Below are 27,780 nucleotides of genomic sequence, written 5' to 3' on the forward strand. Positions count from 1 at the left end.
TAAGCCACATTTCTGTTGTTCCAAAGTTTGGTCAGCAAAGCTCACAGATCCAGCCTGGAGGGCCTTCATAGCCACTCTTGGTACCGCGGCCTACATCTTCACTGGAATGTCTTCACACTGCGCCTGAAATTTCGCCCCCATTTGTGCTAGTGAAGCCCACAGTTAGAGGCCTAGAGGCCACTATGCTAACAAATGAGAACTGCGTGCCTCCCTTTTTACCTGTGTTGGGTAACAGCAGTTATTGTATATTTTAAGTTGCATCCAGGAACTAGCCTGTATATATACTCCTTGATCTGTTACTTTCTTTCCTTTGTTATGTCTATTAAGCTTATTAAAGGGATGGGCAGGAGAGTCAACATTTATTGAGCACCTACTAGGTGCCAGGCACTGTGCTGTGTGCTTCAGATGTATTATTTAATACTCAAAACAGCCTTATGAGATAGGTACTCTCATCCCTCATTTCAGGTAAGCAAACTAAGTAACTTTCCTCTAATTCAGGTTTCTCTGTTTTAATTATAAAAGATGTATAAATTGATAGTGATACTGTAATAGTCGATGTAGCTATTGATGGTAGCTACACTTGTGTTGAACTTAGCATAGTGTATAAACTTGTGGAATCACTATGTTGTAACATTGTGTGTCAACTGTACAAAAAAAAAAATGTATAAATTGATGATGGTTTTCTGTCAGACCTGCAAACCAGTTTTGTCTCTGCCTTTCCCTTATGTTTTATGGTATTGGTTCCCCTTTTGTGACTCTTCCAGGGAATGGTCATATATAGACAACCTCCCTACCGCTTGTGAGACCCTGAATCCTGATGATGGTGTTATTGACTTTCCTAGGGTCCTATCCTTCCCCTAAAGCTGGAGCAACTCTGGTCGTGTACAAGGACCTGCTGGTGCTGTTTGGTGGCTGGACGCGGCCAAGCCCTTATCCCCTACACCAACCAGAGAGATTCTTTGATGAAATACATACTTACTCACCCTCTAAAAACTGGTAAGCCACAAAGATAAGATTCTTCCAATCTGGAATAAAAGATTTTAGATAAATGGATTCCTGGGGTGCCTGGGTGGCTCAGTCAGTTAAGCGTCTGACTCTTGATTTCGGCTCAGGTCATGATCTTGCCATCCTGAGATCAAGCCCCTCCTTGGGCTCCACTCTGGGCTCCTCACTGGGCATGGAGCCTGCTTAGGATTCTCTTTCTCCTTCTGCCCCTCCGCTGCTTGTGCTCACTCTCTCTCTCTCTCTCAAAATAAATTAAAAAAAAAAAAAAATATATATATATATATATATATACACATATATATATACACACACACACATATTTATATATACATACATATATGAATAAATGAGTCTTTTCTGTGACCAGGAATCTCTTTGAGAATTTGGTAAAAGCTTGGGCTCTCTTCCAGGAAAAAAATTTACATATGCATAGATTTTGCTGACAGTTTCAGAGAGTTTACAGGACCCCCTGAAAACCTAAAGCTAAGGGGTGTCCGGCTGGCTCAGTCGGTAAGAGCACGTGACTCTTGATCTCCAGGTCGTGAGTTCAGGCTGATAGAGCTTACGTTTTTAAAAGAGTTTTGTTGTTGTTGTTGTTGTTGTTAAGTTTAGAGAAAAGGTTAAAAGTTTTTTGAAAGAAAAAGAAACTAAAGCTATGAACCTTTATTCCCAAGAGAAAAAGTGGAAGAGATTTATTCCTCTTCCTAGAGAAATGAATGTGCCAGTTGGAGAATAGTTCTGGCTGCTAAGTCCCCAGGTGTGCCGTGGATTCAGATGATCATTGTTCCTTCTGCGTCCGCAAGACTGACTCCTGACTCTTTTTCCTTTGTTCTTGGAACAGACTACTTAGTACAGGGCTCTCAGTAGCTGCAGCTGATCGGGACTGTAGAAGGAAGTACAGGTGATGCTCCTTTAGCACGCTAGCCTGGAGTGGCGAAGAGCCACGATGGCTTCCCTGGTCCTCTCTCCACTCTACCTCCAAGCCATACACACTGAGAACTTGAAAGTGAATATAGCTTGAGCAGGTTTATAAGAAGGGCATAAATACCTTCTGCCATCCTCCATTTATTATCCTACCAGTAGCTCTGCTGAGGGTGATAGAATCGTCGCGTCAAGTGGATACTGACTTACTGCTGCCACCTGAAACACATACGACCAGGTGGTGCTGACTTCTTGGCTTCTTTCTGTCTTTTTATATTAGGTGGAACTGCATTGTGACGACCCACGGGCCACCTCCCATGGCTGGCCATTCCTCCTGTGTGATAGATGATAAAATGATTGTCTTTGGTGGCTCCTTAGGATCCCGGCAAATGTAAGTATATTTGGTTTGCTGACTATCAACCTGAAGGTAAATACTCCTGGGAATAACAGGTCAGAAGAGTGAACTAGTCAGGTTAGTATTCCTGAGCATGGTTCTAATTAATCCAACCACGTGTTGCTTCCTAGCATTCCAGTTGTTGATCCCCTCATCATAGAGCAATACATTGGAAACCTTCCTCCATAAAGTCAGAGCCGTGTAGGATCTTTTTATTTGGTATGTGGTTCATTCGGTGGGATCACATTCTGAGATAGCCTCCACCTTGTCTGTTTCTACCTGTGCTTCCGGAAGGCTGCTGTCCAAGAAGCACAGGGTGCTTTTACCTGCTCTCCTTTGTGAGCCAGCCTGTGCCCTTTTGGGCTTTAGCGGAGAGAGCTAGATTGACAGGACAGGTGAAAATGGTTCCTTCTCCAGATAGGATGGGTTGGGGGAGTGGGTAGGAGCAAGAAATCTGTCAGGTCTGATACACCCACTGTCCTCATCATCTCTGGCCATGACTCAGCAGCTCAGGCCAACATCAAGAGCCAGAGCCATCCATCTGAATCCCTCTTTATCTGGTTTGGTGGTAGCTGCAGTAGTGGTCATTTTCCCTGTGCTCTGAAAGGCAGGTTGATGGGCTGTCAGCAGTAAAACCATTCCAGACCCAACCCTGTTCCCTGTCAGGCAGCGTACCCCACATCTTCCTGTTTTAAAACAGTTGAGACACCATGAGCTGCCCTTCAGCTGAGACAGTTTAGGGCTTTACGGTATTAGAGTTCTTATTCCGTGTTCCTCTATGTGAATAAACGACCTTAGCAAGTTGACTGTAAAATAGAGACTGCCTTTCAGGAGTCTGTCCTTGCCGTACTGGTCCCTTGGGGGTTGGAGATGCCAGTTTGTCCTTGATAAAACTGCAGATCTCATTAGCCACGGTGAAATTAATTTGGATAGCCAGAATTGACAAATCTTTATCTCCTAGACAATGATAGAGCTACTTTTTGCATCAGTTTTGTTCTCTTCCTTGTGGTTTTTGCTTTTGAAAGACTGTATCTTGACCAGTAGCTGTTGCCAATTAAACTTCCAACGAAAATTCATTCTTACTTTAGATACTAGTATGTCGCTGTAGGTTTGACTCAAAAGAGGACTTAGGGGTCAGTGGGAAGAACAAAGGTTTGAAGTTCTTGAGGTGGGTTCCAGGGAAAGAAGGGGAAGAAAAATATAATTTAAGATGGCATCAGCATGGCACTTTGCTAGGCATCTTTATAAATGTGACTTCAAAGGGCACCTGGCTGGCTCAGTTGGTAGAGCATGCAACTTTTGATCTCAAGGTTGTGAGTTCAGGCCCCATGTTCAGCATGGAGCCTACTTAAAAATAATAATAAATAAAATATCGATGTAACTTCATTTATATCAGCTCTGGGGTCCCTGGTGGCTCCTGACTCCTTCATTCTCCTGTCCTTATCTTATAGGAGCAACGATGTCTGGGTCCTTGACCTCGAGCAGTGGGCGTGGTCCAAGCCGAACATCTCCGGCCCCAGTCCTCATCCTCGAGGTGGCCAATCTCAGGTGCTCAGGAATTAAAATAACTATTCAGCAAACACTGTAGCATCTTCCTGTTAGGATGGGAAAGGGAGGAGGGAGTCAGGTAAGATGCCAACATGCATAAGCCAAAGAGACTTTGTCGTTCTTTTTTGCTGGTATTTATTTTTCAACTTCTAATGGGTTGTGTTAATTTTTAGTGGCTTTATATTATGCCTCTCCCCAAAGCATTTACTTTGCTATTTCATTTCTCAAGAGAACCCTGCATTTTATGTGGTTGGTATGCTCATTTTAATGTTTGATCAACAAAGGATATATCCATTCAGGTGAATCATCAGTAATTTGCCCCCAGACATCAGAATTAACATGGTTTGGGGAGACTGGAGAGCTTATGATGACTAGAATACTCTCATTTGGGATCTGGGTAGGCTGTTTTCATATACCACTGATGCGTAGGAGGTCAGGTGCCTGTGTCTTTGTAGTTTTATTTTAAATGTCTTCCTCTCCCCAGATTGTCATAGATGATGCAACTATCTTAATCCTTGGAGGGTGTGGCGGTCCCAACGCTGTGAGTATTGCTGGTGTGGCATATTCCGATGCACACGTTGCTAAGTGTCCGAAACTTGTTTCCCTGTGTCACCTTGTAAGCAGTGATAAGACCATTTCCACATTTGTACTTAGAGAATACGTTTTCACTTTGGGTATATATAGAACCTTTGTATTTTCTGGCTGAGATCTGCTTCTTGTTTTTGTTTTTTGGAGGGGGGAGAGGTGCTTTTAATCAGAGATGTTCGTCTCTTAAATATTTGTATATTCTCCCTACTCCTACTTCCTCTTTTAGGCTGTAATGTGCTGTCATGTTTCTAGGAGGAGTGGGACAGAAAAACAGTTTACATGGAATTTATTTAAGAATGCAGATTCAGAAAGTTATGGATATGTATTATTTACGCCACCTACACATGCGCTGTACCACAGGCCAAATTTAGAACCACTTAAAATTCATTTGTAGGTCACAAGCACAGTTTCGTATTTCCAGGCCGGTGGTGGTATATGAATGAATGAAGGGGCGTGAATGAATGGCTAACCAAAAATTTTGCTCTTCTGAAGAGCCCACGCACTCTCTAGACCAAACAGCATGGCTTTGAGATTCCAGCTACGTGTGTATGTTTTGTAACCTGCACCACACCTGAGCCCTCCTGTCGGTCCTTCTCTTACAGCTCTTCAAGGATGCTTGGTTGTTGCACATGCATCCAGGCCCCTGGGCCTGGCAGCCGCTCAAGGTAGAAAATGAAGATCATGGGGCTCCAGAACTGTGGTGCCATCCAGCTTGCCGGGTGAGCAGAGGACTGACAGGCCAGTGAGAGAGGACGTCCTAACTGTAGGGCCAAATTAGCTCGTCAGACTTCCAAGCAAATTTGTATAGAAATGAAAAACACCTTGACATCATAAAAGACGTGGGCATTAACCATAACTCCTTGGGCATTGCTCATATATGAACCTTTAGATGAGAAACCTGTGTGGGCCCCACTGATCCTTTTTTTTTTTTCTTTTAAGTGTATTTATTTATGTAATCTCAACACCCAACATGGAGCTCGAACTCACAACCCCAAGATCAAGAGTAGCACATTCTCCTGACTGACCTAGCCAGGCGCTCCCCACCCCACCCCATATACCCCACTGATCCTTTTAGTGCTAGCTTTTTTTTTTTTTTTTACTTTTTTTTTTTTTTTAACATTTATTTATTTTTGAGACAGAGAGAGACAGAGCATGAACGGGGGAGGGTCAGAGAGAGGGAGACACAGAATCTGAAACAGGCTCCAGGCTCTGAGCTGTCAGCATGGAGCCCGACGCGGGGCTCGAACCCATGGACCGTGAGATCATGACCTGAGCCGAAGTCGGCCGCTTAACCGACTGAGCCACCCAGGCGCCCCTAGTGCTAGCTTTTTAAGCATCTCTTTGTCTATGAACTTTTCTTCAGGGTCCCCAAACCAAAACTGATTCCTCCCTCCACCCCTCCCCTGTCCTGTACATACAACTCTAATGGTAACACCTGTCACGCTGCAGCAAAAATTATCCCCATGTCTATCTCCCCTTCTAGCCTAGAAGGCAGGCTCCATTATTTTCATCTTAGTGTCTCAGGTACCTACAAAATGCCTGGCCTCCCCAGATGCTCATGATCAAATGTTTGCCGTTTAGACGAATGGTCAGAACTGAGCACAGGTCTTTTGTCTTCCAGGTAGGGCAGTGTGTGGTGGTCTTCAGTCAGGCTCCTAGCGGGAGAGCCCCACTCAGCCCAAGTTTGAACTCTCGCCCATCACCTATCAGCGCCACTCCTCCAGCCCTGGTTCCCGAAACCCGAGAGTACCGCTCTCAGTCTCCAGTAAGGAGTATGGATGAAGCTCCTTGTGTTAACGGCCGCTGGGGAACACTGAGGCCCAGAGCTCAAAGGCAGACCCCCTCAAGTTCCCGGGAAGGGAGCCTGTCCCCAGCCAGAGGAGATGGCTCCCCCATCCTCAATGGTGGGAATTTGTCTCCAGGAACAGCAGTGATTGGTGGCTCTTCCTTGGACAGCCCTGTGCAGGCCGTGTCTCCTAGCACTCCATCTACCACTGACGGATATGACCTCAAAATGGGACTTTCTTTGGCCCCCCGACGAGGGTCACTACCAGATCAGAAAGATCTGAGGTTAGGATCAATAGATCTGAATTGGGATCTGAAACCCACTTCGAGTAGCAATCATATGGATGGTGTGGACAACAGGACAGTTGGGGGAAGCACGAGACACCCTCCCGAACAGACGAATGGTGTGCATACCCCACCACACGTGGCCAGTGCCCTTGCAGGGGCTGTCTCCCCAGGTGCCCTGCGTCGGAGCCTAGAAGCCATCAAAGCAATGTCATCCAAAGGCCCCTCAGCGTCCACAGCACTAAGTCCTCCTCTGGGGTCTTCTCCAGGCTCCCCCGGGAGCCAGAACCTGAGCAGTGGAGAAACAGTGCCCGTCCCTCGCCCAGGGCCTGCCCAAGGGGATGGGCATTCCTTACCTCCCATTGCCCGCCGCCTGGGCCACCACCCTCCGCAGTCCCTGAATGTTGGCAAACCTTTGTACCAGAGTATGAACTGCAAGCCCATGCAGATGTACGTGCTAGACATTAAAGACACCAAGGAGAAGGGGCGGGTCAAATGGAAAGTATTTAATAGCAGTTCTGTGGTCGGACCTCCTGAAACCAGCCTGCACACAGTGGTACAAGGCAGGGGCGAACTCATCATATTTGGAGGACTCATGGACAAGAAACAGAATGTGAAGTACTATCCAAAAACAAACGCCTTGTACTTTGTGCGAGCAAAGAGATAATATGTTCTAAACCCCCTTCCCTTTCTGTGGCTTTTAATTTTCCAGTGTGCAAGCATTTGGACTGCGAATTGGGAAAACAAAGGACAGAATTACCCCATAAACCAAACCCCCAGTTCCCAACCTCACTCACTGCAGGCTGGGGTCAAACCTCCATTACGAAAAAAATTATATATAAATCTATAAATATATATTATATAGCCAACTGTGTTTACAGAGAGGGAGAGGTCTCCGTCCTGGTTCAGATCAAATTGTTGCTGTGTTTTAGCAGAGGCTCGGCTGCCTTTTTCTACATTGCTGGTAACTAGACCAAGAATTTAGGGAACAGACTAATGTCAGAACGTAACCTAAGGCAACTGAAGAGCCCCCATAAGTCCTTACGTGGCCTTCTTGGAGTTAGAGAAAGAAAGAGCGTGTGTAAGGTGCACAGGTGGAGGCTCCAGACCCACGAGCTCCAGGAGCTGGCAGGGGGAAAGGAGCCTGTAGAGAACTGTTCCTCCCTTCCCTTGAGAAGCACAGAGGACCCAAGCGGTAATGCCCTCTGCCTGGCCCCGTTCTGCCCTCGTGACTGAGGAAAGTTACCCAGCCGGGAATTCTTTTCCACATGTGTGTGCCAGGATCACCGTGAGACGATGTTTATGCAGACACGCCTGTCTACCTCGTGTCCACTGGTCTTTTGCGTGCTCCCTCTGTGTCTCAGAAAAAACATTTTGGTGTCTGATTTTGGAATTTTCTGACAATCGTATTTGATTGCAAGTTGCCAAAAACCACATTTGTTCCCTTAAAACTTGATCCTCAGAGGCTGCCTTTTTCTTTTTTTTGGGTGTGGGGGGGGGCATATGTGGATTTTTTTTTTTTTTAAGCCCTAAAAGCTTTCTCGTTTTCTGTTTCTCTTACAAAGCTAAGGTGCCCAGGGAAATCTCTTAGAGATATTTCTTTTCTGGAACCCTTTCTCTGGTATCACTTAGGAGGCTGGTAGGGAATTCCAAGATGGCAGTATCATGAGAAATCCTTGAAGCATCAAAAAATACCGTTTTTTCCCTTTGGGGCTTGTTTTTACTTCCAGAGCACATGGGGCCCACCCGTCCATATTCATGCAATGTGGAAATTGATCCTGGAAGGAAATCCTAGTGATAGCTCCTTCTAGAAATGATTTTTGTCCTTGTCGTGACATACGTTTTTCTGCCTGGCTGTTGAGCGGTGGTTGGGTTGAGCATCATGTGCTTAGCGTCTTTGCAAGGCTGACCTCGGGAGCAGCCCCTCCTTTGTGGTTGTGCTGTTCACGTATGACACAAATAAGGTTTGGGTTTTTATTTCACGCCATTTCTGAGATAAAGTGCAACCAACTGGAGCATGTCTTTGGTTGACATAGGAAGTTACAAGTTTACCAATCTTCTTGGAAGTTACCAGTCTCTAAGCCGTGGGCTGGATGTAGGAGATGTTAGAATAAAGTCAAATGTCACCACTTAAATGTGGATTCTTGGTGATTTCTCATCAGTGCAAAGAGGATTTTTACTTTGCCCTTAGGATTTGAATTTCAAAACATTGCATTTCCCATCTTTCACACTCCCCTTTTTCTTGTTCGCATTTCCCAAGCACAAGCCTGCTACAGCTGGCCCTGGGTCCTGGCTCTCGGCCAGCACTTAGCAGTCTGTCCGATAAGTGTGTTTTCTCCTATTACATCATGTTGAATTCTTTCCCCTGGCCATTAGCTTTTACAATTTGGTCTTGGTGGGAAAGCCCCTGTGGTGCCAAGCGCAGGAAGGGGCCAGCTCGCAGGGAGAGGTCTGTGTTCCAGAAACTGTTCCATGTGCTCCCTTAGATGAGGAAACTACCAAGCCTACTTGCTGTGGTGTGCACCTACTCACAGCTCAGCACTTAGCTTTCCAGACTCCTCGCTCTTGGGCTGTTGCCGGTCCTTCTTTGGCAAAGACTGTTAGACCACGTGGGGTCCTTATTCACAAGATAAAGCAGCCTGTGAGATTAGATACTACACTGTTGCCATTGCTGAACCTTGTTTATGACGTTGCACTTGCGCATGGACAGCATCTCCTAACTCAGTTCCTATTGAAATATAAAGAAAGTATTTGGAAGCCTGAAAGTTCAGACTCTCAACTTGGTGATCATTCCCTTTGTCCTGTGGCCTCCCTAAGCCAGCTGTTAGCTTGTGGATTCCCTCCGTTTTCCCCAAACAGGGAGGCAGTGGAGATGATGATGCTCTTAGAAAGTAACCAGCTCCTCGGCACTCCGTGGCATCCAGTATTGTCTACACCGCTCCGAACCAGGCTGTTGACAGCTCCTTAAGAAAAATCTGCCTCATCCGCACCCGGTGGTGTTGGTCTCGGTGGCTCCTGGGCGCTGTGGGCAGATACCTTAGGAGAGCGACTCGACACAGTCAAGGCGATTGTGTCCTCAGGCCCTTGTGAAGCCGCACGCGCGCGTGCTGGGACTCCAGGCGTCTCGGCTGCGGAGAGCATTCTGCCAGCCCCCCGGGGGTGCTTCCGCCAGGTCACATCTAACCACAACTCTGGTTTTTGACATGACGCCAGTTTTGTCTTAAAATTCACTGAGAAAAAGGAGACGATTTCTTAAGCCTTCAGGACCACCTAAATTAGCAACTATTTATCAGTATTTAAGTATTTAAAATACATTTTGTTTCTACTTGAAGCTTTAACCCCTTCCATTCCTGCAAGTGTGCCTTTGTGAGCCCCATGTCCTGTCCGCTTCATCGGCCACCCTGCTGAGACTCTCACGTGAGAGTCTTGGTGTCTTCCTTCCCTCTTGGACGGAGCTTCCCTTTCCTCACTTTATCGGCTGGGCAGCAGAGAGGGTTCTGTGTTTTCGTTCACATTTCTACTAACGTGGATGGTGGGCTGCACAAACACCCCTTCGTCCCCCCCAAGTAGTATATTTTAGGAGCACAAATGAGGTGTTGAAACAAGCTTAAATTTAGTTGTAACACTAGGCTCACTCTCCTTCCGGCCTTCTACGGATTGATCTGATTTTAATGTTTGAGTTCTGTATCAAGAGCTAAAACCATGAACTATCCTAGGAACTGTGTTGGAACTCTTTAGAGAAAAGAAGAAGAGGAGGATGAAAGAAAACCAGCTTGAGAAGTCTTGACTTTGGAGAACAGAAAGCCACCAGCTGTTGGAGAACAGAGGGATACTTCCTGTCCTCTGACTTTATCTTTCTGTGTTTCCGTCTGCTTTGCTCTTTCCTTCCCCGTAAAAGTGATGTTCCTGGTGGGTTTGTCTGTCTGTCCTTGTCCTTGTGGTGATCCTGGCATGGTGATGTGCTCTGCTTTGCGTTGTCTGTGCTCTCTTACCAGTGCACGAGTCAGTGGGGAGGATCTGAATACCCCCAGGGGCAAGGAAGCCGAACTCTGAGGCCTGCATCCCGTGCAGCCTCCCCGCGAAGTGCAGAAGGCATGTTCTGCACGGTCACCAGTAAGTGGCTCCCTCTCACTCTGTCCCTTGTCAAATGAGAGCAACCCCTAGGTGTTAACTCCACCCCTGCTCTCTTTCCTTCGCTCTGCTCCCCTCCCACCAACCAGGGTACATGTCAGCGCACACCCATCGTGCCCTGGCGAAGCTGGTGCTGTGCGTGAGGTTTCCCTGCAACTCAGGGGTCCCGGGTGGCTTCCCCTGAGATGGTCATCTTAGGCACGTAACAGTGTAGGAATGAAAAGTGGACTTCACTAATATCTAAATCTCTGTCTGTTTCATTTTTTGTTAAGGTTTTCCCTGATGACTTTTTAGCAATTTAACAAATAAAACAAAATGGACAGAATTGTCTTAACTGTTTTATTAGTAGAAAAGAAAGAAGAAAGAAAGCTGTAGGAGCAAGCAGTTGAGGTTGGAGACGGAAGTTGAAAGCAAGGTAGTTGGGAGACTCCCTCCTCCTCTGGGAGGGGTGTGTTTTGGGGTTGAGGTGGAGAGCTGCCCTTCCCCAGGGACAGCTCCATTTAACAGTGACGTGGCTCCCTCAGTCCTGCTTGAAGGACTTGGTGTTTCAGAGCCTCAGTTACTACCCTGTGGTGCACACCTAAGAGAGGTGATCAGCTTGGAGCGGAGGCCCCGGGGGCCAGCACAACAGCCACCCCGTCACTGGCCTCCTGGGCAAGACGAGGACACGGAGCCCTTGGATCTTGGGACATAATTGCAGATGGTGGTGAGAAGCAGGCCTGCGGCTCTAGAGGCCTCTGACCTGATCTCGCCTTCCCCCTGTTAGTACTTCCCCTTGGATACAGGTTTCCTCATCTGTAATTTTAGTTGTTTTTATCTGAAAGGATCGTGAGGGTGAACCGAAGTTGAATACGAAAGCACTAGCACAGGCCCTGGCACACGGCGAGAGCTCGTTAGGTGGTGGGTAGTGTTTGTAATTAACCCTCGAGAAAAATACAGGATCGTGAAGGAAAGGGTTGGGCTCGCCGTGTAAACCGTCACGAGCGTGCCGCTGCTGAGGACTATGCGTGTCTGTGGTCGTCCGGGTCATCTTTTAGATGTCACCGTGAGAACCTCTGGGGCTTTTGCCTCTCGAGAGCAGTAAGTAGCAGCTGCTGCCATCAATCAGGTCAGAACTGTCTATCGTTTAATCTCCCTTCCGGACTTCATTCTGCGGTGTGCTCGTTGAATTCTGCCTCCGGCACGTGAGGTGTCCTTCTGCCTGGTTGCAAGGGCACAGTTAGTGGGCTCCCAGTTTGGAAGTGTCGATTAGGGACGGACGACACGAGTCTGCCCGGTTGTGTGGGGGCCTGGGAGGAGACAGGCACCACCAGGGCAGGGGGCTGCCCCAGTGCTGAAGCCACCTGCCAGATCCTCACACCCACGGGCCTTTGGGCCGAGCACCAGCACGGGCTTTTCGTTCAGCGGTTACTGTACCAACTTCGTCCCAGGTTCAGGTGCTGTGGAGCTGCGGCTGTCATCCCGTCTGCACGGTTGTGTTTCCCAAGCTGTGGGGTGAACCTTCCACCTCTAACAGCAGGTGGTCTGATGCTGTCTGTTCCGTTTACCATACTTTAAGGCGGATAGCAAACTACAGCATGGTCTGGGGAAGGGCCCTGGGGTACAAATGGCCCAGCACCACGTGCTGGCTGCTACTGAATTGGCAAAGGGTAGCATGATTGTTCTGAATTCTGTCACAGTCGCCCTGCGGACGGGTTGGACTTGTCCCTGGTGGGTCTGTTGGGCTGAACAAGGTCCGGTGGGTAGAAGCTCTAGGGAAGAGATTTCAGCATCATTGGGAAATTCCTCCCAATGGCCAGAACTGTATGTATCAGGTAGAACCAGTTTGGCACCATTGGGGGAATTCAAGCACTGCCCGGGCAGTCTATGTGGAATGAATGTTGTGGAGGAGGCTGTGTTTGGTGGGTAGGGTGCTAGGGGTGACTGATTGGTGGTCCTGGGGAAGGAGGCAAACACCGGTGCCTGAGGAAGGCCCCCCGTGCCCAGTCTTCAGGATAGGTCAGACCTGCACAGCCTCCCAGACCACATCCTAACTCGGTCTGTCCCTGCCAAGGGCCATGCTCCTACCCCCTGATGAGCATGTTTCTGCTCCAAAGATGACCTGAACTTGACAGCAGCCTGATCAGCCCCAGGTCAGAGGGTGTGTGGGAGCATAGAAGAGAGGACATGCCAATCTGGGGAGAAACCTTAATGTGGAGACGAACAGAGAAGATCGTGACTCTCCCAAGGCCTGACCGGAGGTGGCGACCACTGCCTTCTCACGCAGGCCTAGCACAAGACTCCCTCGCCACTCCCCTGGGTGTCTGCAGGCCAGAGGCCTTTGCACATTTGGGTGTAAATCTCAGCACCTAGCAGGGAAGGGGCAGCTCCACACTGCCCTCTCTCCTTCCCAGGCCCTGGCCACTCTTCTCCAGCTGGCTCTGTGGGTCGGCAGTGCAGGAATCACTGACTCAGACTGGGAGGCCAAGGCATCGCACAGGTCGCTACCGTCAGCCAGCTCTGCAGCCCAAGGCTTTGCCTCGCATCACCCTCATCTGGGAGCCTCTGCAAAAAGCCAGCCTTTGAGCACCCTGTTGTCCAGCGGGACAGGAGGCATCACCTCAAAATCTTGCAGGCTGGCCTGCTTGTAACGCTGCCACGGGGGACCGGACCCTTGCTTCTCTATGCCTTGCCACCGCCCCCCACAACAAGGGAGCATCCCTAGCTTGGGTCTGCCTTCTGCTCTCAGTGGCCACAACTGTCCCCACTTGCCCACAATATACCACTGACAAAAGCAGCCAAGTGCTCTTGTGGATACTTTGTGAGGTAATGATGTCACCGTTGCTGGAGGTGCTCAAGCAGAGACTGATTAACTCTCACGGGAAGGGAAGGTAGAGCTGAGGTATGCATCCGGTCAAGAATGGGGCCAAGGGACCCCTCCGTGCCCTTTGCACTCAGAAAGGACTTCCTAGAGAGGCTGCAGGACAGGGACGAGGGCCGGCTTTGAACCAGAAAAGACCTTGGTTTCAAAAGCTGGCGCTGTCACTTTGGGCTGACACAAGTCATCTCACAACTCAAGAGCTGAGAGGGCACCTGGGGGTCCCTTGGTCCCACCTGAGCCTCAGTTTTTTCACTCAAATGGCGGTGATGCTGCTAGCCTCACAGATGAGCGGCCTAGCTGGATCCAGCAGTAACTTGGTCCACGGAGTGGGTGCGCTTCCCTAAAAGACCACTTGGGGGCACCCCGTGAAAGGCTTTGTGGCCTGGGCACTGCATCAGAGGCTGACTTCAGAGGGAAACTGAATGGGCTGGAGGAGAAAAATGCCCATTTCTTCCCTCCCACTGTTGGTAGAGCCTGGGTAGGGCCCCTTCCCTGGCCTCTGCCACATGTCTGAACACCGTCCCAGGCTGCCTTCCCCCCCACGCCCCCCGCCCTCTCTGCCTCAGCCTCCAGCTATGGGAAAGCCAGTGTTGTCTCCACTGGGCTGGGCTGTGGGCCCAGGCCCTGTCAGCATGCACAAAGCTGAGCCGATGTTACAAGTCAATGCCTCAGAAGCCTGGCAGAGCGTGCCATTTCCCCACCGGGGAACCTGTCTGCCCCCGCCCACTGCAGGGAAGAGAAAGAGGGCTGAGGACCAGACCTGACCAGGCAGAACCCTGGAAGGAAGAAGGAAGCTGCTGCCCACCCATCAGCAAGACCAGGAGAGCCCGGGACTGCCCTTCGGGGTCAGTCATTCTCGGCACACCTGAGCACACACTGACCCTCGAGGCACTGGGACGCAGATGGCTGAAAAGAGGCCTGCTCCTGGAGGAGCTCACAGCCTCATCACAAACCAGGGAGGCATCACGCTGGGCTGAACGAAGATGACAAATCCTGGGCTTCAGAAGCCAAAGACAGTCCAGGTGTCGTACTAAAAAGATGCAAAGGAGGCAGAGTCAGAACTGTCTGTAACCAACATAGGCAGTCAAGGGCAGGACAGTTGTTGGGAAGCCAGAGAGCGCTAACAGATGGGTTTCTCGTTGCCCCAGCCTCACCCACTGAAATGAGAATAGAGCCTTTCTTGGGGGATCCCAGGCCTGGCCTCTGGCAGTCAGTAATGCAGGGTGTTGGCGGGCCTCCGGGCCTCACCCTGGGAAGACAGACTCACTGTGGTCCAGGAAAGGTGCAGAAGGGCTGTGGGAGGTCTGGCATATCCAGAGGGGCTGGTGTTTGGGGCTGAGGACAGTACAGAGTGGCCCATATGGATCTGTTGACCAGAGGTCATCCCCTCAGATGTAGCAAGGAAAGCAGCTTATGAGCAGAATCCACAGTGGGAGGAGAGGCCCGCACAGCTGGGGCCATGGCAGACTGATGGCATAGAGTTCTCCCAGTAGCGGAGGCCCACAAAGGTCCAGGACAGAGGACACCCAAGGAGTGGGTGCCCTCCACAGACATGCTTCCCTGGCATTTGGGCAACACCTCCTACACACTGAACATGAGCCCCAGGGCCGGAGGAGGGGGAGATGAAAAGAAATAACCTCGAGGAGATTGAGTTTAAAGAGTAGAGAATGAGAAATCCATTGAATGTAAGTTCACCAGGAAATTATTGGATTAAAATGTCGGCAGACAGACTAAATCAAGCCAGGAAACAAAGCTCTGTTTCTTAAGCATCTGAGTCTGCCAAGGTAAAAGCTTGTACTTGCTCCAGTAGAAGGAGAGAAATCAGATAAGGTGCTAGGGAACCCCAAGACCCAGGGGTGAGAGGGGCTGTGGCCAGTGCCAGAGGAAGAAAGGAGAAGGGTATTCCCGTAGATGGAAGAGCCTTTGCAAAGAAATCCGAGTATGACCAGCCCTTCCGGAATCTTGAGAAGGTCAGTGTGAGACTGGAGTGCACGGGGCAGAACTGGAGAATGAATTGGAGATGGGGACGAGAGGCGGGGGGGGGAGTGGGATCTGGGCCCAGGCAGTGGCAACCAAGAGAGGACAGGATGTTAAATGTGTAGGGAGAGGACGCCTGGTGGCTGCCTGGATCAAGGGGGGAGGAGGCCGGCACTCACTTGCTCCCTGCATGGAGCAAGTGCGGAATGCCACTGTGAGCCAGGCACTGGCCCTCCCCGTGGAGGTGGTATTTCAGTGGGGGGTGAGGGAGAAGGGGCAAACGTGGAAAGAGCTAAGCAGGACCATTCCAGATGAGTATCCCGAGGAAAATTAAAGGGGGATGTGACAGAGTGTGATGGGCTTGGGCTCATCAGAGAAGGCCTTTCTGAGGAGGGGACGTTTCAGCTGAGACCTGAACGGAAGAGCAGCCATGTGGAGAAAACAGCAGGAACAAAGGCCCAGAGGCAGGCATGAACTCAACAAATTCAGGGAGCAGAGGAAACGCCGGAGTGCCTGAGGCATGTGAGTGAAGGCAGTGGGTGCCAGTGAACCTCATAGGCCATGGGGAGGGAGGGGTGGACAAGACTCCAGGTGCAGTGGGAGGCCATTAGAGGGTTTTAAGCAGGGAAGTGACACATGAGGCTGTCCGGGTCAAGGACACCAACCTTGCTGCCGAGCACAGGCCTGGCACATTCCAGGCTCAAAAAAACCTCCCTGGGGATGATTTGGCAGCTCCAGTCCCAAACCCTATATTTTAAATGGAATCTGGACATTTTTAATCTACCCTCCCGCCCTGCTTATAAGTGCAACTCCCTGGTTATTGGATTATTGTCCCCAGCGGAGTGTGGAATGCACAAGGACAGGGTCTGTATCTCCTTTACGGTCGTCTTTCCAGTGTCTGGCCTGGCACGGGGAGTGCTCCTACGTATTTGACAAGTACATGTCTTCACCCACTCGTGCCTGTAATGTTTGCCGGGCTTCCTAACTGGTGGCTTCTTCCAGGCACCCTCTTCAGGCCATTCCCCAAGCTGCAGCCACAGCCAGTCAGCCAACACGTTTCTATTGAGTTTTTACTATATGTCCAACATATTCTAGCTAGTAGGGGTTATTATGGGCTTAATTGTGTCCCTCTGCCCCCCTCCCTTCTCATATGGAAGTTCTAACCCGCAGAACCTCAGAATGTAATCATATTTGGAGATAAGGTCTTTACTGAGGTGATTAAGTTAAAATGAGGCCATTCAGGTGGGTCCTTATCCAGTGTGACTCGTGTCCTTATTAAGAACAGCAAATTTGTACTCGGATTTGTACGGAGGGAAAGTGATGTGAGGACGTGAGGAGAAGATGGTCACCCACAAGCCAAAGAGAGAGGCCTGGAGCAGATCCTTCTCTCCTGCCCCTCAGAAGGAACCAGCCCTACCAACTCCTTGATGTATTTCTTTAAAAAAAAATTTTTTTTTAATGCTTATTTACTTTTGAGAGATAGAGCATGAGCAGGGGAGGGGCAGAGAGAGACAGACAGACAGACAGAATCTGAAGCAGGCTCCAGGCCCTGAACTGTCAGCACAGAGCCTGATGCAGGGCTCAAACTTGTGAACCGTGAGATCATGAGCGGAGCTGAAGTCGGACCCTTAACCAACTGAGCCACCCAGGTGACCCATTGATATATAACTTCTAACTTCCGGAACTGAGAAAACACATTTGTGTTGTTTAAGCCACCCAGTCTGTGGTACTTTGTTACTGTAGGTGTAGGAAACCAATACAGGGGTATAACAGAATGAAAAGACAAGGCCCCTAGCCTCAAAGACAAGGCCCCTAGCCTCATGGAGCTTATGTTCTAGGTGAGAGAGACAATAAATTTAAAATTTCAGAATCAAGGGGCGCCTGGCTGGTTCAGTTGGTAGAGCACGCGACTCTTGATCTTGGGGTTGTAAGTTCAAGTCCCATGTTGGGTGCAGAGATTACTTAAAAATCTTTTAAAAAATAAAATTTCAGAATCAAGAACAGGAGGGCGTGAAGGAGTGAGTCTCGGAGGGTAAGGGCGAATCCTTGAGCGGAGGAGGAGGAAGGGCTCTGTGCAGGTGAAGCAGCCATCCACGGGAGGTTGGGGGGGTGATGCAGGGAGGTCTGGGTGTTGGACACTGGAGGGCAGAGGTCCTGTGTGGGAACAAAAGGCCGGGCTCGCTGGAGGGCATTGGGCAAGGGGAAAAGCGCGACCATTGAAATGAAAGCAAGAGGTGGTCAGATGGCCACAGATGGCCTTGGCGGCATGGAGTTTGGATTTTATTCTGAGTGCAGTGAAAACCATTGGAAAACTATAAGCATGGGTGTGGCATTGCTGGATTTACTTTGCCTAAAGACGACTCTGGTGCCTCTGTGGCATTCCAGAAGGCAAGCAGGGAAACCTACAGGAAACAGCTGCAGTGTCCAGGCAAGAGAAGAAACAGACACCCAAATCTGACTGTCCCTCCTCCACTCATCCTCCTGGGCATCCCACCCACCCCTGCCCCTGAGGGCCTCAGGCCTGTGTGTGTCTGCCCATCCAGGCCTTATGGTGCCCTGTCCAGAAGGTGCTCAATCAATTTGGGAGATGGGGGGAGACCAAACCATGAACAAATGAGTAGATGAATCAGAAAGTTTTACACCATATGGGCCTTTAGATAGATGGTCCACCTGCTTCACCTTAGGCCTTGAGAGGAGAAACATTTTGCTTTAGAGGGACACTCAGTTTAATGGTCAGAGGGGGCACAGGACAGCAGAACTCACTAGACCAAAATGGTCCACAAGCATCCTCTGAAACGAAATTCTGACCACCTCACTCCCAGGCTCTAACCATTGACTGGCTCTCTCACCAGCAGTGACGTCTAAGTGAGGTCTGTGGACCCTGCCATGGACTGGATGGTGTGTGACTCCCCTCACCCCCGGCCAAAATCCATATGCTAAGTCCTAACCCCCAATGTGACTTACTTGGAGACAGGGCCTTTAAGGAGGTAATAAAGGTTAAATGAGGTAATAAGAGCAAGGCCCTAATCCAATAATACTGGTGTCCTTATAAAAGGAAAAGACATCAAGGGTATGTGTGCACAGAGATGAGACCTTGTAGGACACACTGAGAAGGCGGCTGCCTGCAGGCCGGGAAGAAAGGCCACACCAGAAACCAACCCCGTTGGCAACTTGATTTTGGACTTCCAGCTTCCAGAACTGCCGAGAAAATAGATTTCTGCTGTTTAAGCTGCCTAGTCTGTGGTAGTCTCTTACGGCAGCCACAGCAGACTGATACAGAACCCAACTTCTGAACTGCCCCGTGTTCACATGCAAGCTTACAGACCCATCTGGCCCCCCAAAGCAGAGTCTCTGGAGGATGGACCCCAAGAACCCATGTTTTGAACAGGCTCCTGATGCTCCCCAAGTGTCCTCTCCATGAGCTCCTGAGGGCGGTGAAGGCCGATTCTCCCCAAAACCTCTGGCCCCTAGATCCTCTGATCACCAGCCTCCCCCTCTGTCCAAGAGGACTTCACATCTGGCCTCCAGGATAACTGGCAAGCTCATCCTGCCAAGTTGCTTCATTTCCTCACACTCCCCGAGCCCTCCAAGCCCTCCAAGAGCCAAGACAGGGCACGGCTAACGATGAAGTGCAGAAACTCAGAGATAAGTCAGATCTGAGCCCTGCCATGGAGGCACTTCAGGTCCACGGAGAGAGGGCGCTCCACACAGCGTGACCAATCCTGAGTCTGGGCAGGTGCGGTAAGAAAGGCAGGAAAGGGAGCTGAGCAACCTGGGACTGTGGGCAGGGGTTTCAAGCTGCAGAATCCCGGAGAAATCAATGCTCATTTGTTATGTTTCCGCCTAGCTGCAGTGGAAGCACCTGACAGCAAGCACCCTGTCTTATACGGCCACGTCCCCTCTACTCTCTCGGACATAATGGACCTCGATGCTTTGTGGGTTGATGGCCCTCTGGCTGCTGTCGGCATGACTAAGAAGGGCCCTCCTAGTGGCTGGGGACAAAGTTTAAAAAAACACGAGACCCAGTCTGGCAGAACAGATGTTCAGAGTCCAGGAATCCTGGGTTCTGAGTCTAATTTTGCCACTGGCCGGCCGTGTGATGTGACCCCAGAGAATCATGTTGTCTTGAGTTTCCTCACCTGTAAAAGAAAAGAGAGATGATAATATTTCCCATACAAGTTTGTTTATAGAATTAAACGAAGCTAACCTCTGTAAAGCCCCCACTGTCTGGCACTGAGTTGGCCTGCAATAAAGGTTAACTTACAGATTATTCCTTACAAAGCAGTGATTTGTCCTACTTGACAAATTTGTCCTACTTGAAGGACAAATCTTCGTGCTACTTGCACGAAGATACGGGCAAAAATTAAGTGTAATAGATAACCTCTCAGCAAGGACCCACCTGCATCCTGTCCAACTAACAGGCATTTACTGAGCACCCCCACCTTCTGGTAACAGGTGGGTGCCCATTGTTGGAAGGGTGGAGGGGGGCTCATGGCCTCAGTGCTGAAATGTCAGCTGCAGAAGGGTAGTACTTCTTGTCTTTCCATTGCCAGTGCCTAGAACGGGCAGAACACATAATAGGTGCTCAGTAATTATTTGTTGAATGGATGGGATGAATCAATAAATGAATGGCCGGTAGATTCCTGTGGCCCTCTGACTCATTTTTAAGACTTTGAGCAAGTCCCTTAACCTCTCTGAGCTGCTGTTTCCCCACTTAGGAAGCCATAGGTGTTTTAATTCATCTCTAGGTCCTGCCGAGCAGAATTAATAGAGCGATAACAATAATAATAAGCAACACTAACTAAACTTATTGAGCACTGCTATGGGCTGAGCACTGTTATAAAAAAAAAAAAAAAACACCCTAGGAGGTAATAGTATTTTATAGAAGAAGGAACTGAGTCACTGAGACAGAGAAGGCTCCTGGAGGAGGGGGATTTGATTTGGGAGGAGTTTGGGGAGGAAAGCCTGGGAATCGTACTGAGCAATAACAAGGACCCACGGCCCGGAGGGTTAGGCCGCGTCCGAAGTGCCCCCGCGTGGTGGTAGCGGCAGACAAGAGAGGGGGCCAGTCCCGCCCCCGGCGTCTCCTTGACAACAGCCTCCGCACATGCGCCTCAAGCTCCGACGCGGAGGCAGGCTGAGCGCTCCGAAGCCAGACGCAGGCCGGGCGGAAGCAACCCGGGCGGACTGGGCGGCGGGTGAGCGGGTGGGCTTTTAAAGGGACCAGCTCCGCCTGAGCCCGTTCGCCGACGGGGACTTCTGATGGTGAGGGCTGGGTGGCCCCAGGAGTTGGGATCGAGGAGGCAGAGGAGAAACAGGGCTGTGTAAAAACCCTCGCTCCTGCCCCGAGATGACAAGGGAGAGGGGGTTGTGTAAGTGCCCCCCCCCCCGGGGCAATAATGCGATGGCTGTCCAGGGGGCAGTATGGGGACGAAGGGACTATGGAATTGCACCGTCTGGGTAATAAGAGGGAGACGGGGAGTGTGTAACCCCCCAGGACCATGAGAGGAAACTGGGACTCCAAAAGCGCTAATGGGGATAATAAGGGTGAGGTGCAGTAAATGACGCCCGCCCCCCGCCCCCCACCCCAAGGAGGGAGCTGGGGTTCTGAGGAAGAGTCAGAGAGCAGGTTGAGAGGGATCGCAGGTCCAGCTCAGGACATCTACCCTCTCCCCTCCCCTACTCAGCATTCTACCCCGTCGCGGTGCCAGGCCATGGCCAGACCACCCGCCCCGGGCTCGGTGATTGTCCCAGACTGGCACGAGAGCGCCGAGGGCAAGGAGTATTTAGCCTGCATCCTGCGCAAGAACCGCAGACGGGTGTTCGGTAAGTGCCTGCCCCCAAGCCTGTCACTCCCCTGGAAGAACAGTGTCACCTGTCGGGAGGGGTGGGGAAGGTGGCAAAGCGGTAGGGCAGTGAGGGCCTGCGTTACTACACTCCTCAACCTTGGAGACCCCTGGAAGCCCTATCCCTGGGGCCCCCGAATCTCCTTAGAGCGAATTCCACCATCAGAGCCAGGAGCATGGAAACAGCCCCAACCCTGCCAAGAACACTGTCACCAGAGAGGCTGTTGATTGAGTTCTTACCTCTGTGCCAGGCCCTCTGCTGGGCATGTTGCACAACAGACTCCCGCCTGCCCTCAACAGCACACCTTACAGACTTGTCCGAGACCCAGCCTGGTAAGTAGAGGCAAGCCTCTTCCATATCCTACAGTCTCAAAGACGAGACATTCACATCTCCCAGGATGAAGCCACCTCACCCAGCATTGCACTGACAGGTCAGCAGAGGGGCCTGGCATCTGCTGTGAGAGCTCAGCTCTGGCCAGAAGAAACAAAGCGCCAGGAGGTTTAAGGCCATAGAATGACAGGGCAACCCACAGCTGAGGACTTTCAGATGCTAAGCCTATGCATGTATCATAATTCAGACCTTTTTTTTTTTTTTTTTTGCAAATTAAAAGCATTCATAAAGATCTCAGTGTATTGATTCTAACAAGTTTATTTATAGTAACTGAGAATATTTTTGCTGATATTTCTCCACGGAGGAAAGAATTACGAAGAACCTTGCCTTTACATGTGGGAAATCTAGAACAGGTGATAATAGTATCAATAAAAACAATCTCATGCGTCAAACTTTATTTATTTATTTTTTTGTAATGTTCACTTATTATTTTGAGAGACAGAGCGCCAGCAGGGGAGGGGCAGAGAGAGAGGGAGACGCAGAATCCGAAGCAGGCTCCAGGCTCTGAGCTGCCAGCACAGAGCCCAGTGCGGGGCTCGAACTCCCAAACCCTGAGATCACCACCTGAGCCGAAAGTGGGCCGCTTAACTGACTGAGCCACCCAGGTGCCCCTCGTGCATCAAACTTTAAAGAAAAGTAATTCGGTATTATTTGGAATGGGCCTTGGTGCACCTAACAGAGCACAGGTGTTTGTAACAGAGCTCATCCAGGGACCCTGCCTGTGTCCCAGGCCTCCGTACCGAGTATAGAGAACCATGGATAGCTGGCACCAGAAAGCCCTTAGAGCTGATGGGTCTGATGGGGCAAGCACAGGTTGACCTCTTGACCCCACCTGGCTCCCTTCTTGCCCCAGGGCTGCTGGAACGACCAGTGCTGCCCCCACCCGTGGCCATTGACACAGCCAGCTACAAGATCTTCGTGTCTGGAAAGAGCGGCGTGGGCAAGACAGCACTGGTGGCCAAGCTGGCTGGCCTAGAGGTACCCGTGGTACACCATGAGACCGCTGGTGAGTGCATCCCGGGAGGCCTTCCCTGGGGTGGAGGAAAGACTGGCCCTTGACCCATCGTTCGTTTACTCCACAACCTTGGAAAGGCGTTTCACTGGCTCCTCTATTCGTCAGAGATGATAGTTCCAACCCCAGTGTATTGTGGGATTGGTACTAGAGATCGTGTTGGTAACATGCCTCGCCCCGAGCTGGCACAAGATGGGCGCTCAGGGAACGCCGATCTTCTCTTCCGGTTTCCTTCCTGATTGACCAGCAGGTTGCAACTGGATCCTCCAGCATCCAGTACGTCTGGGTCCCCTCGTACGTACGAGTGGAACTGCTTTGTCATGGCTGGGGCTGGGGCTGCATCTCTCTGGCAGGCTGGAGACCCTTCTAGAGCAGTTTGGTTTCCCCCCATCAGCCTGAGAATTTTCCCGGGTCAGCGACTATGCTTTCCGCACCAGGCTGGTGGACCCACCGGGGATGTATCTTCTTCCTATTTCTTCCTGGCCCCTGGCCCCTCTCCACTCCGCCTCTCCCATGCTGAATAGCTGACCCTCCCCCAGGCATCCAGACCACCGTGGTATTTTGGCCAGCCAAACTGCAGGCCAGTGACCGTGCTGTCATGTTCCGCTTTGAGTTCTGGGACTGCGGGGAGTCTGCACTCAAAAAGTTCGACCACATGCTGCCGGTGAGCAGACAGGTGGGCCTGGGAGGGGCCGGGAGGAGCTGGTTGTCTGAGGTGGGCTTCTGAGTACCTGCCCTGTCTGCAGGAGGCAGAATTGGGCGTGGCCTGGGGGGTGCTGCCCCGGGTGGGAGAAGGCTGAGCTGGCCGTGGGGACCGGGTCTCAGCCCCAGCTCTGCCCTGGGCCAGCCGGTCCCTGCTCTGGGCCTGTGGAAGGAGGGGATCTGCTGAGACTTCTCAGGGCCCTGCGGCTGATCGGAGGTTCTGGCCCCCTGGTTACAAGCCTCACATCGGCCTCTCCCTCCCCAGGCTTGCAAGGAGAAGACAGATGCTTTCCTCTTCCTCTTCTCCTTCACCGACCGTGCCTCCTTTGAAGACCTCCCTGGACAGCTGGCCCGAGTAGCAGGCGACACCCCTGGTGTTGTCAGGATGGTCATCGGCTCCAAGTATCCTTTGGGTGGCCCCTAGGACAGTCTGAGGCCACACCTGGCAAGGCACAGAGCAAGGGGATCAGGGACTCTGCCTCTGCCTAGCTGTGGGCTCTACGCCCATGGACAGTATCTTAAAGGCTGCAGCAGCCGCCCCCCCCCCCCGCCCCCACCGGATGGGGCTCCAGGGAAGAGGGCTGAGGCTGGGTGCGAGGAGGCGGTAAGCAGAGACACCCGGCCAGGCTCCTTGACCCTCCTCCAGATTTGACCAGTACATGCACACTGATGTGCCTGAGCGTGACCTCACGGCCTTCCGGCAGGCCTGGGAACTGCCCCTCTTGAGGGTGAAGAGTGTGCCGGGGCGGCGGCTGGCAGATGGGCGCACACTGGATGGGTGGGCTGGGCTGGCCGACGTTGCCCACGTGCTCAACGGCCTGGCGGAACAGCTGTGGCACCAGGACCAGGTGGCAGCTGGCCTGCTCCCCGACACCTCGGAGAACTCCCCCAGCTGATCTCTACTCCCAACCGTGACCCAAGGCAGAGGGCAGGACCAGGTCCTAAGGCTGAGGCAGGAACATTGACCTCATCCTGAGGACTGGCCAGAGGGGCCTGTCAGGAGGACGAGGAGGCACCTTCCTTGCAGAAATCACAGCAGTGAGGTGGGGACACGAGGCTCTGTACATCAGTGGCCTAAGGGCATCCGGGGGCCCCCTGGCCTTCTCCCTCCGCCTTGGAGGGTCTGGGCTCTGGAAACTGAGGAAGTATAGGGGCAGAACCTTAGGGCTCAAGCTTCTCCCGCACCCCCCACCTGCTGTCCTCCCAGAAAGGGCGACTGGAAAGGGGGGGCATCCCAGCCGGGCCCTGGACCCCAAGTGACTTCAGTCAAGAGCCTGTATTCCTTGAGGCAACACCATCTGCTATATCGGATAAACCCTGAAATCTCAGTGGCTTTACTCGATAGAAGTGTTTCCCTTGCTCAGCCTCACTTCAGCTGAAAGTGAAGGGATCTGGGGGCTCTGCTGAATGAACCCTGACTCTGAGGTCTCTAACACATGGCTTCCCGGTTGGCCCTGGGGCATCAGCATCCAGTCAGCAGAGGGGGAGTGACTGCTAGTGGAGGGTCACCTAGGAGGTTTCCCGGGACCTGGCCTCTGGGGGTGTGCCTTCTGCCCACCTTCCATTGGCCAGCACCCAGTCACATGGTTACATGGAGCTGCAGGGCAGGCTGGGAAATGTAGTCCACCTTCATGTTCAGGGGGTGAGCCCTCCGTGCAGTACCTTTCTTGAAAATGAAGGTGTCAGGCTAGGCTTGGGAAGCAGGGCCCCGCCAGCCTGGGGTATCAGAAAGCTCACTGGGGAGGGCCAGGGACTGGACCAGGTGGGGTCAGGGAGTGAGGTGCCCTGTTTGGCAGCTCTGCCCTGTGGGAAGCCAGCAAGGGCAGGAGCAGGAAAGTGAGGGAATGTGCCCATTCTTGTGTCTCACCCCTGCCCCATCCACCAGAGACACTGGTGAATGCAGGCTAAAGTATGGGGGGAGGGGGCGGTGCTGATGCAGAGGGCCTTTATACTTTCGGACACCCCCTGATGGTACCCTAGTTGGAACCCTGGGTTGAGGCCTGGCCTGAGTCTGAGCCAGCTGGAAGGACCTGGGGGCCCAGATATGTGACCCCCAAAGCCAGCGGACCCTTGGAGCCGCCTCTTGAGAGGGGAGCCCTGGCAGCTTTGTATACCACATCCTCACAGGCATGATCACATGCTCACACATACCAGCCCTTGGCCTAAAACACTGCCCTCCACCCATGTGCACACCCCCCCTGCTGGCACACGCAGGACGTTCATACATAACCCACTCGGGCTCACCCTCCTGGGCACACTGACCACCTGCCTGATGGCATTTACCATGTCTGCTACCCTGGGCACCACCCACAGGTTCGTCGGTCACCCCTTCCAGGGCCTAAAGGACCAGCGCTGGTTCAGAGCTGAGTCCTGAGCTTGTCCCATACCCCAGAGAAAGAACGTCCCTGTGCGGGACCCTAAGCCTCATGGTAGCACAGCCGGTGGGCTGGCTCCCACTCCTGAGCTCCTGAGCCATAGACCTGTCCCCTGCGGGCTTCAGCTCTGCTTCCGGGCAGCCGGCTCAGCCCATTCTTTTCCGTTCTTAGCTCCAGTAGACCGTACCCGGGAGGCAACAGCAAAGCTTGGGAGTGGGACCCGGTGAAGGTCACCTCTGGGCCTGAATGTGATGCTCTAGCTACAGGTGCCTGTGTTGTGAGCACCAGCCAGTTATCTCTGGGCTTGAAACTCCCCCAGAAAGGAAGCTACTGCATCCTTCTTGGGTCCCCGCTCTGTACCCGCAGGCCAGTTTTCTCCTGGTTAGCCCTGCCCCAATCAGAGAATCACCCTGTCACCCACCTTCACCCCAAACCAAGGAGGTGAACAGTTCTCTGCTGTTTTCCTGCGTAAGGACAAGGTAGGGAGGCCAGGGGGACTGGGACCAGGAGCCTGGCCACCTGCCCTCCCAGCACCACTTTCTGTGCCCCTGCGAGCCCTGCCGCCGTGTCCCTTCAGCACTTAGCAGACTGCTTATCCGGGGGGCCTCCTCCGTGGCAGTGCAGAGCTGGGAGCCATTATCAAAATAGCAGGTGACTGCACTTACAGTGTGTTCCCTGGGCAGGGCCACGTGGAAAGGGAGTGAGAAGAGCGTGCGGACACACGCGTGTGGTTTCGAGCCAGCTTCACGGCCCTCAGAGGGGCCCTCCCACCTGGTTTGAAGCTCTGCTCTGGCCATCTTGAAACTCTGGACACCGCACAGTCTGTAGCGGGTCCTGGGTGTGTTATCCAGGGAGAGGGTCTGGGCTCCAGATAAAGCTCCTCTCTCAGGGTTTGGAGGGAGGGGCCACTCCGGGGAAGTGTCACAAGGCCATCTTTTCTCCCTGCTTTGGTGCCCCAAATTCCACCGTTAGGTTAAGCCTCACAGCAGTTCAGGGCAAGTATCTCTCCACTCACCCCACCCCTCCATGGGCCCTGAGGCTCCCTGGAAGGAAGGGGTAGTGATGATGCCCCAGACTGGGTCAGGGGTGGGCCCTGACTTTGGGAAAAGGTCCGGGAGGGCCCTGGAGCCACTGAACTTTGGGGCTCTGGAGGGAAGCCGCTGGGAGCCATCATCTTTTCCTGAGGCGAGGGTGGGGGTTAGCTCTGCTGTGGCCTGGCCCCACTGCTGTTCCCAGAGTCAGGATCTATCAGCTGCTTCTTCCTTCCCCAAACAGGCTCTCAACAGAGCCTACAGATGGGGAGTGCCATGGTCTGAATGTGTCCCCCCAAAATTTATACTTTGAAATCCCAATCCTTAATGTGATGGTATTTTAGGGACCTTTGGGAGGTCAAGAGGGCAGAGCCCCACGCATGGGATTCGTGCTCTTATGCAAGAGACCCCACAGAGCTCTGTAGCCCCTTCCACCAAATGAAGACACAGAAAGTGCAGACTATAAACCAGGAAGAGGGTCCTCGAGGACCCTGCTGGAGCCTTGATCTTGGACTTGCCACTTTCGGAGCTGTGGGAAATAAATTTCTGTTGTTTATAAGCCACCCGGTCTGTGGTATTTTGTTATAGCGACCCGAACAGACTAAGACAGAGAAGCTGAGGTCCAGAGAGGGACAAGCATTTGCCCAAGGTTGCAGAGCCACGAAACAGCCCTGATGCTCTCAGCCCTCAGCACTCTCCTCCCTTGGACCATCCCTCCCCCTCATCCCCTAATGCAGTCTTCAGGATTCAGCCCCTCACAGGCCCTCTCCCGGTCCTCCCAATTTTTCCAACTTTGAAGCCTGGGGCTGCCTGTAGGAGGGGAAATGCAGTGCTGGCCCCTCCCTCTCCTTCCCTTTTCCTCCCCGCCCCCCACCCCGCCCCCAAAGCTTCCCAGGTCCGGCTGAGCTGAGCTGTTAAGTGAGAAGTTC

At 51.9% G+C, this 27,780-nt stretch overlaps 2 protein-coding genes across 3 annotated transcripts in view; both read left to right on the forward strand.

Moving 5' to 3' along the window:
- Positions 1–8,661, forward strand: part of FBXO42 (F-box protein 42) — a 95,744-nt gene extending 87,083 nt beyond the window's left edge. For both annotated transcript variants that reach the window (XM_047871312.1, XM_047871314.1), the window contains 6 exons: positions 843–996; positions 2,207–2,317; positions 3,772–3,868; positions 4,353–4,409; positions 5,059–5,175; positions 6,078–8,661. In XM_047871312.1, coding sequence (XP_047727268.1) covers positions 843–996; positions 2,207–2,317; positions 3,772–3,868; positions 4,353–4,409; positions 5,059–5,175; positions 6,078–7,193 — 1,652 coding nt within the window. In that variant the 3' untranslated portion in view covers positions 7,194–8,661. The remainder of the gene's footprint in view (positions 1–842; positions 997–2,206; positions 2,318–3,771; positions 3,869–4,352; positions 4,410–5,058; positions 5,176–6,077) is intronic.
- Positions 8,662–20,645: 11,984 nt separating this feature from the next.
- Positions 20,646–27,363, forward strand: CPLANE2 (ciliogenesis and planar polarity effector complex subunit 2). The gene is made up of 6 exons (XM_047873733.1): positions 20,646–20,759; positions 21,182–21,320; positions 22,585–22,737; positions 23,283–23,407; positions 23,711–23,847; positions 24,092–27,363. Exons 1-6 carry the CDS (start codon positions 20,757–20,759, stop codon positions 24,339–24,341), a joined length of 807 nt encoding a protein of 268 aa, XP_047729689.1. The 5' UTR covers positions 20,646–20,756; the 3' UTR covers positions 24,342–27,363.
- Positions 27,364–27,780: the final 417 nt, after the last annotated feature.

This window comes from Prionailurus viverrinus, chromosome C1 (genome assembly GCF_022837055.1).
Source record: "Prionailurus viverrinus isolate Anna chromosome C1, UM_Priviv_1.0, whole genome shotgun sequence".
Taxonomy (NCBI): Eukaryota; Metazoa; Chordata; class Mammalia; order Carnivora; family Felidae; genus Prionailurus; species Prionailurus viverrinus.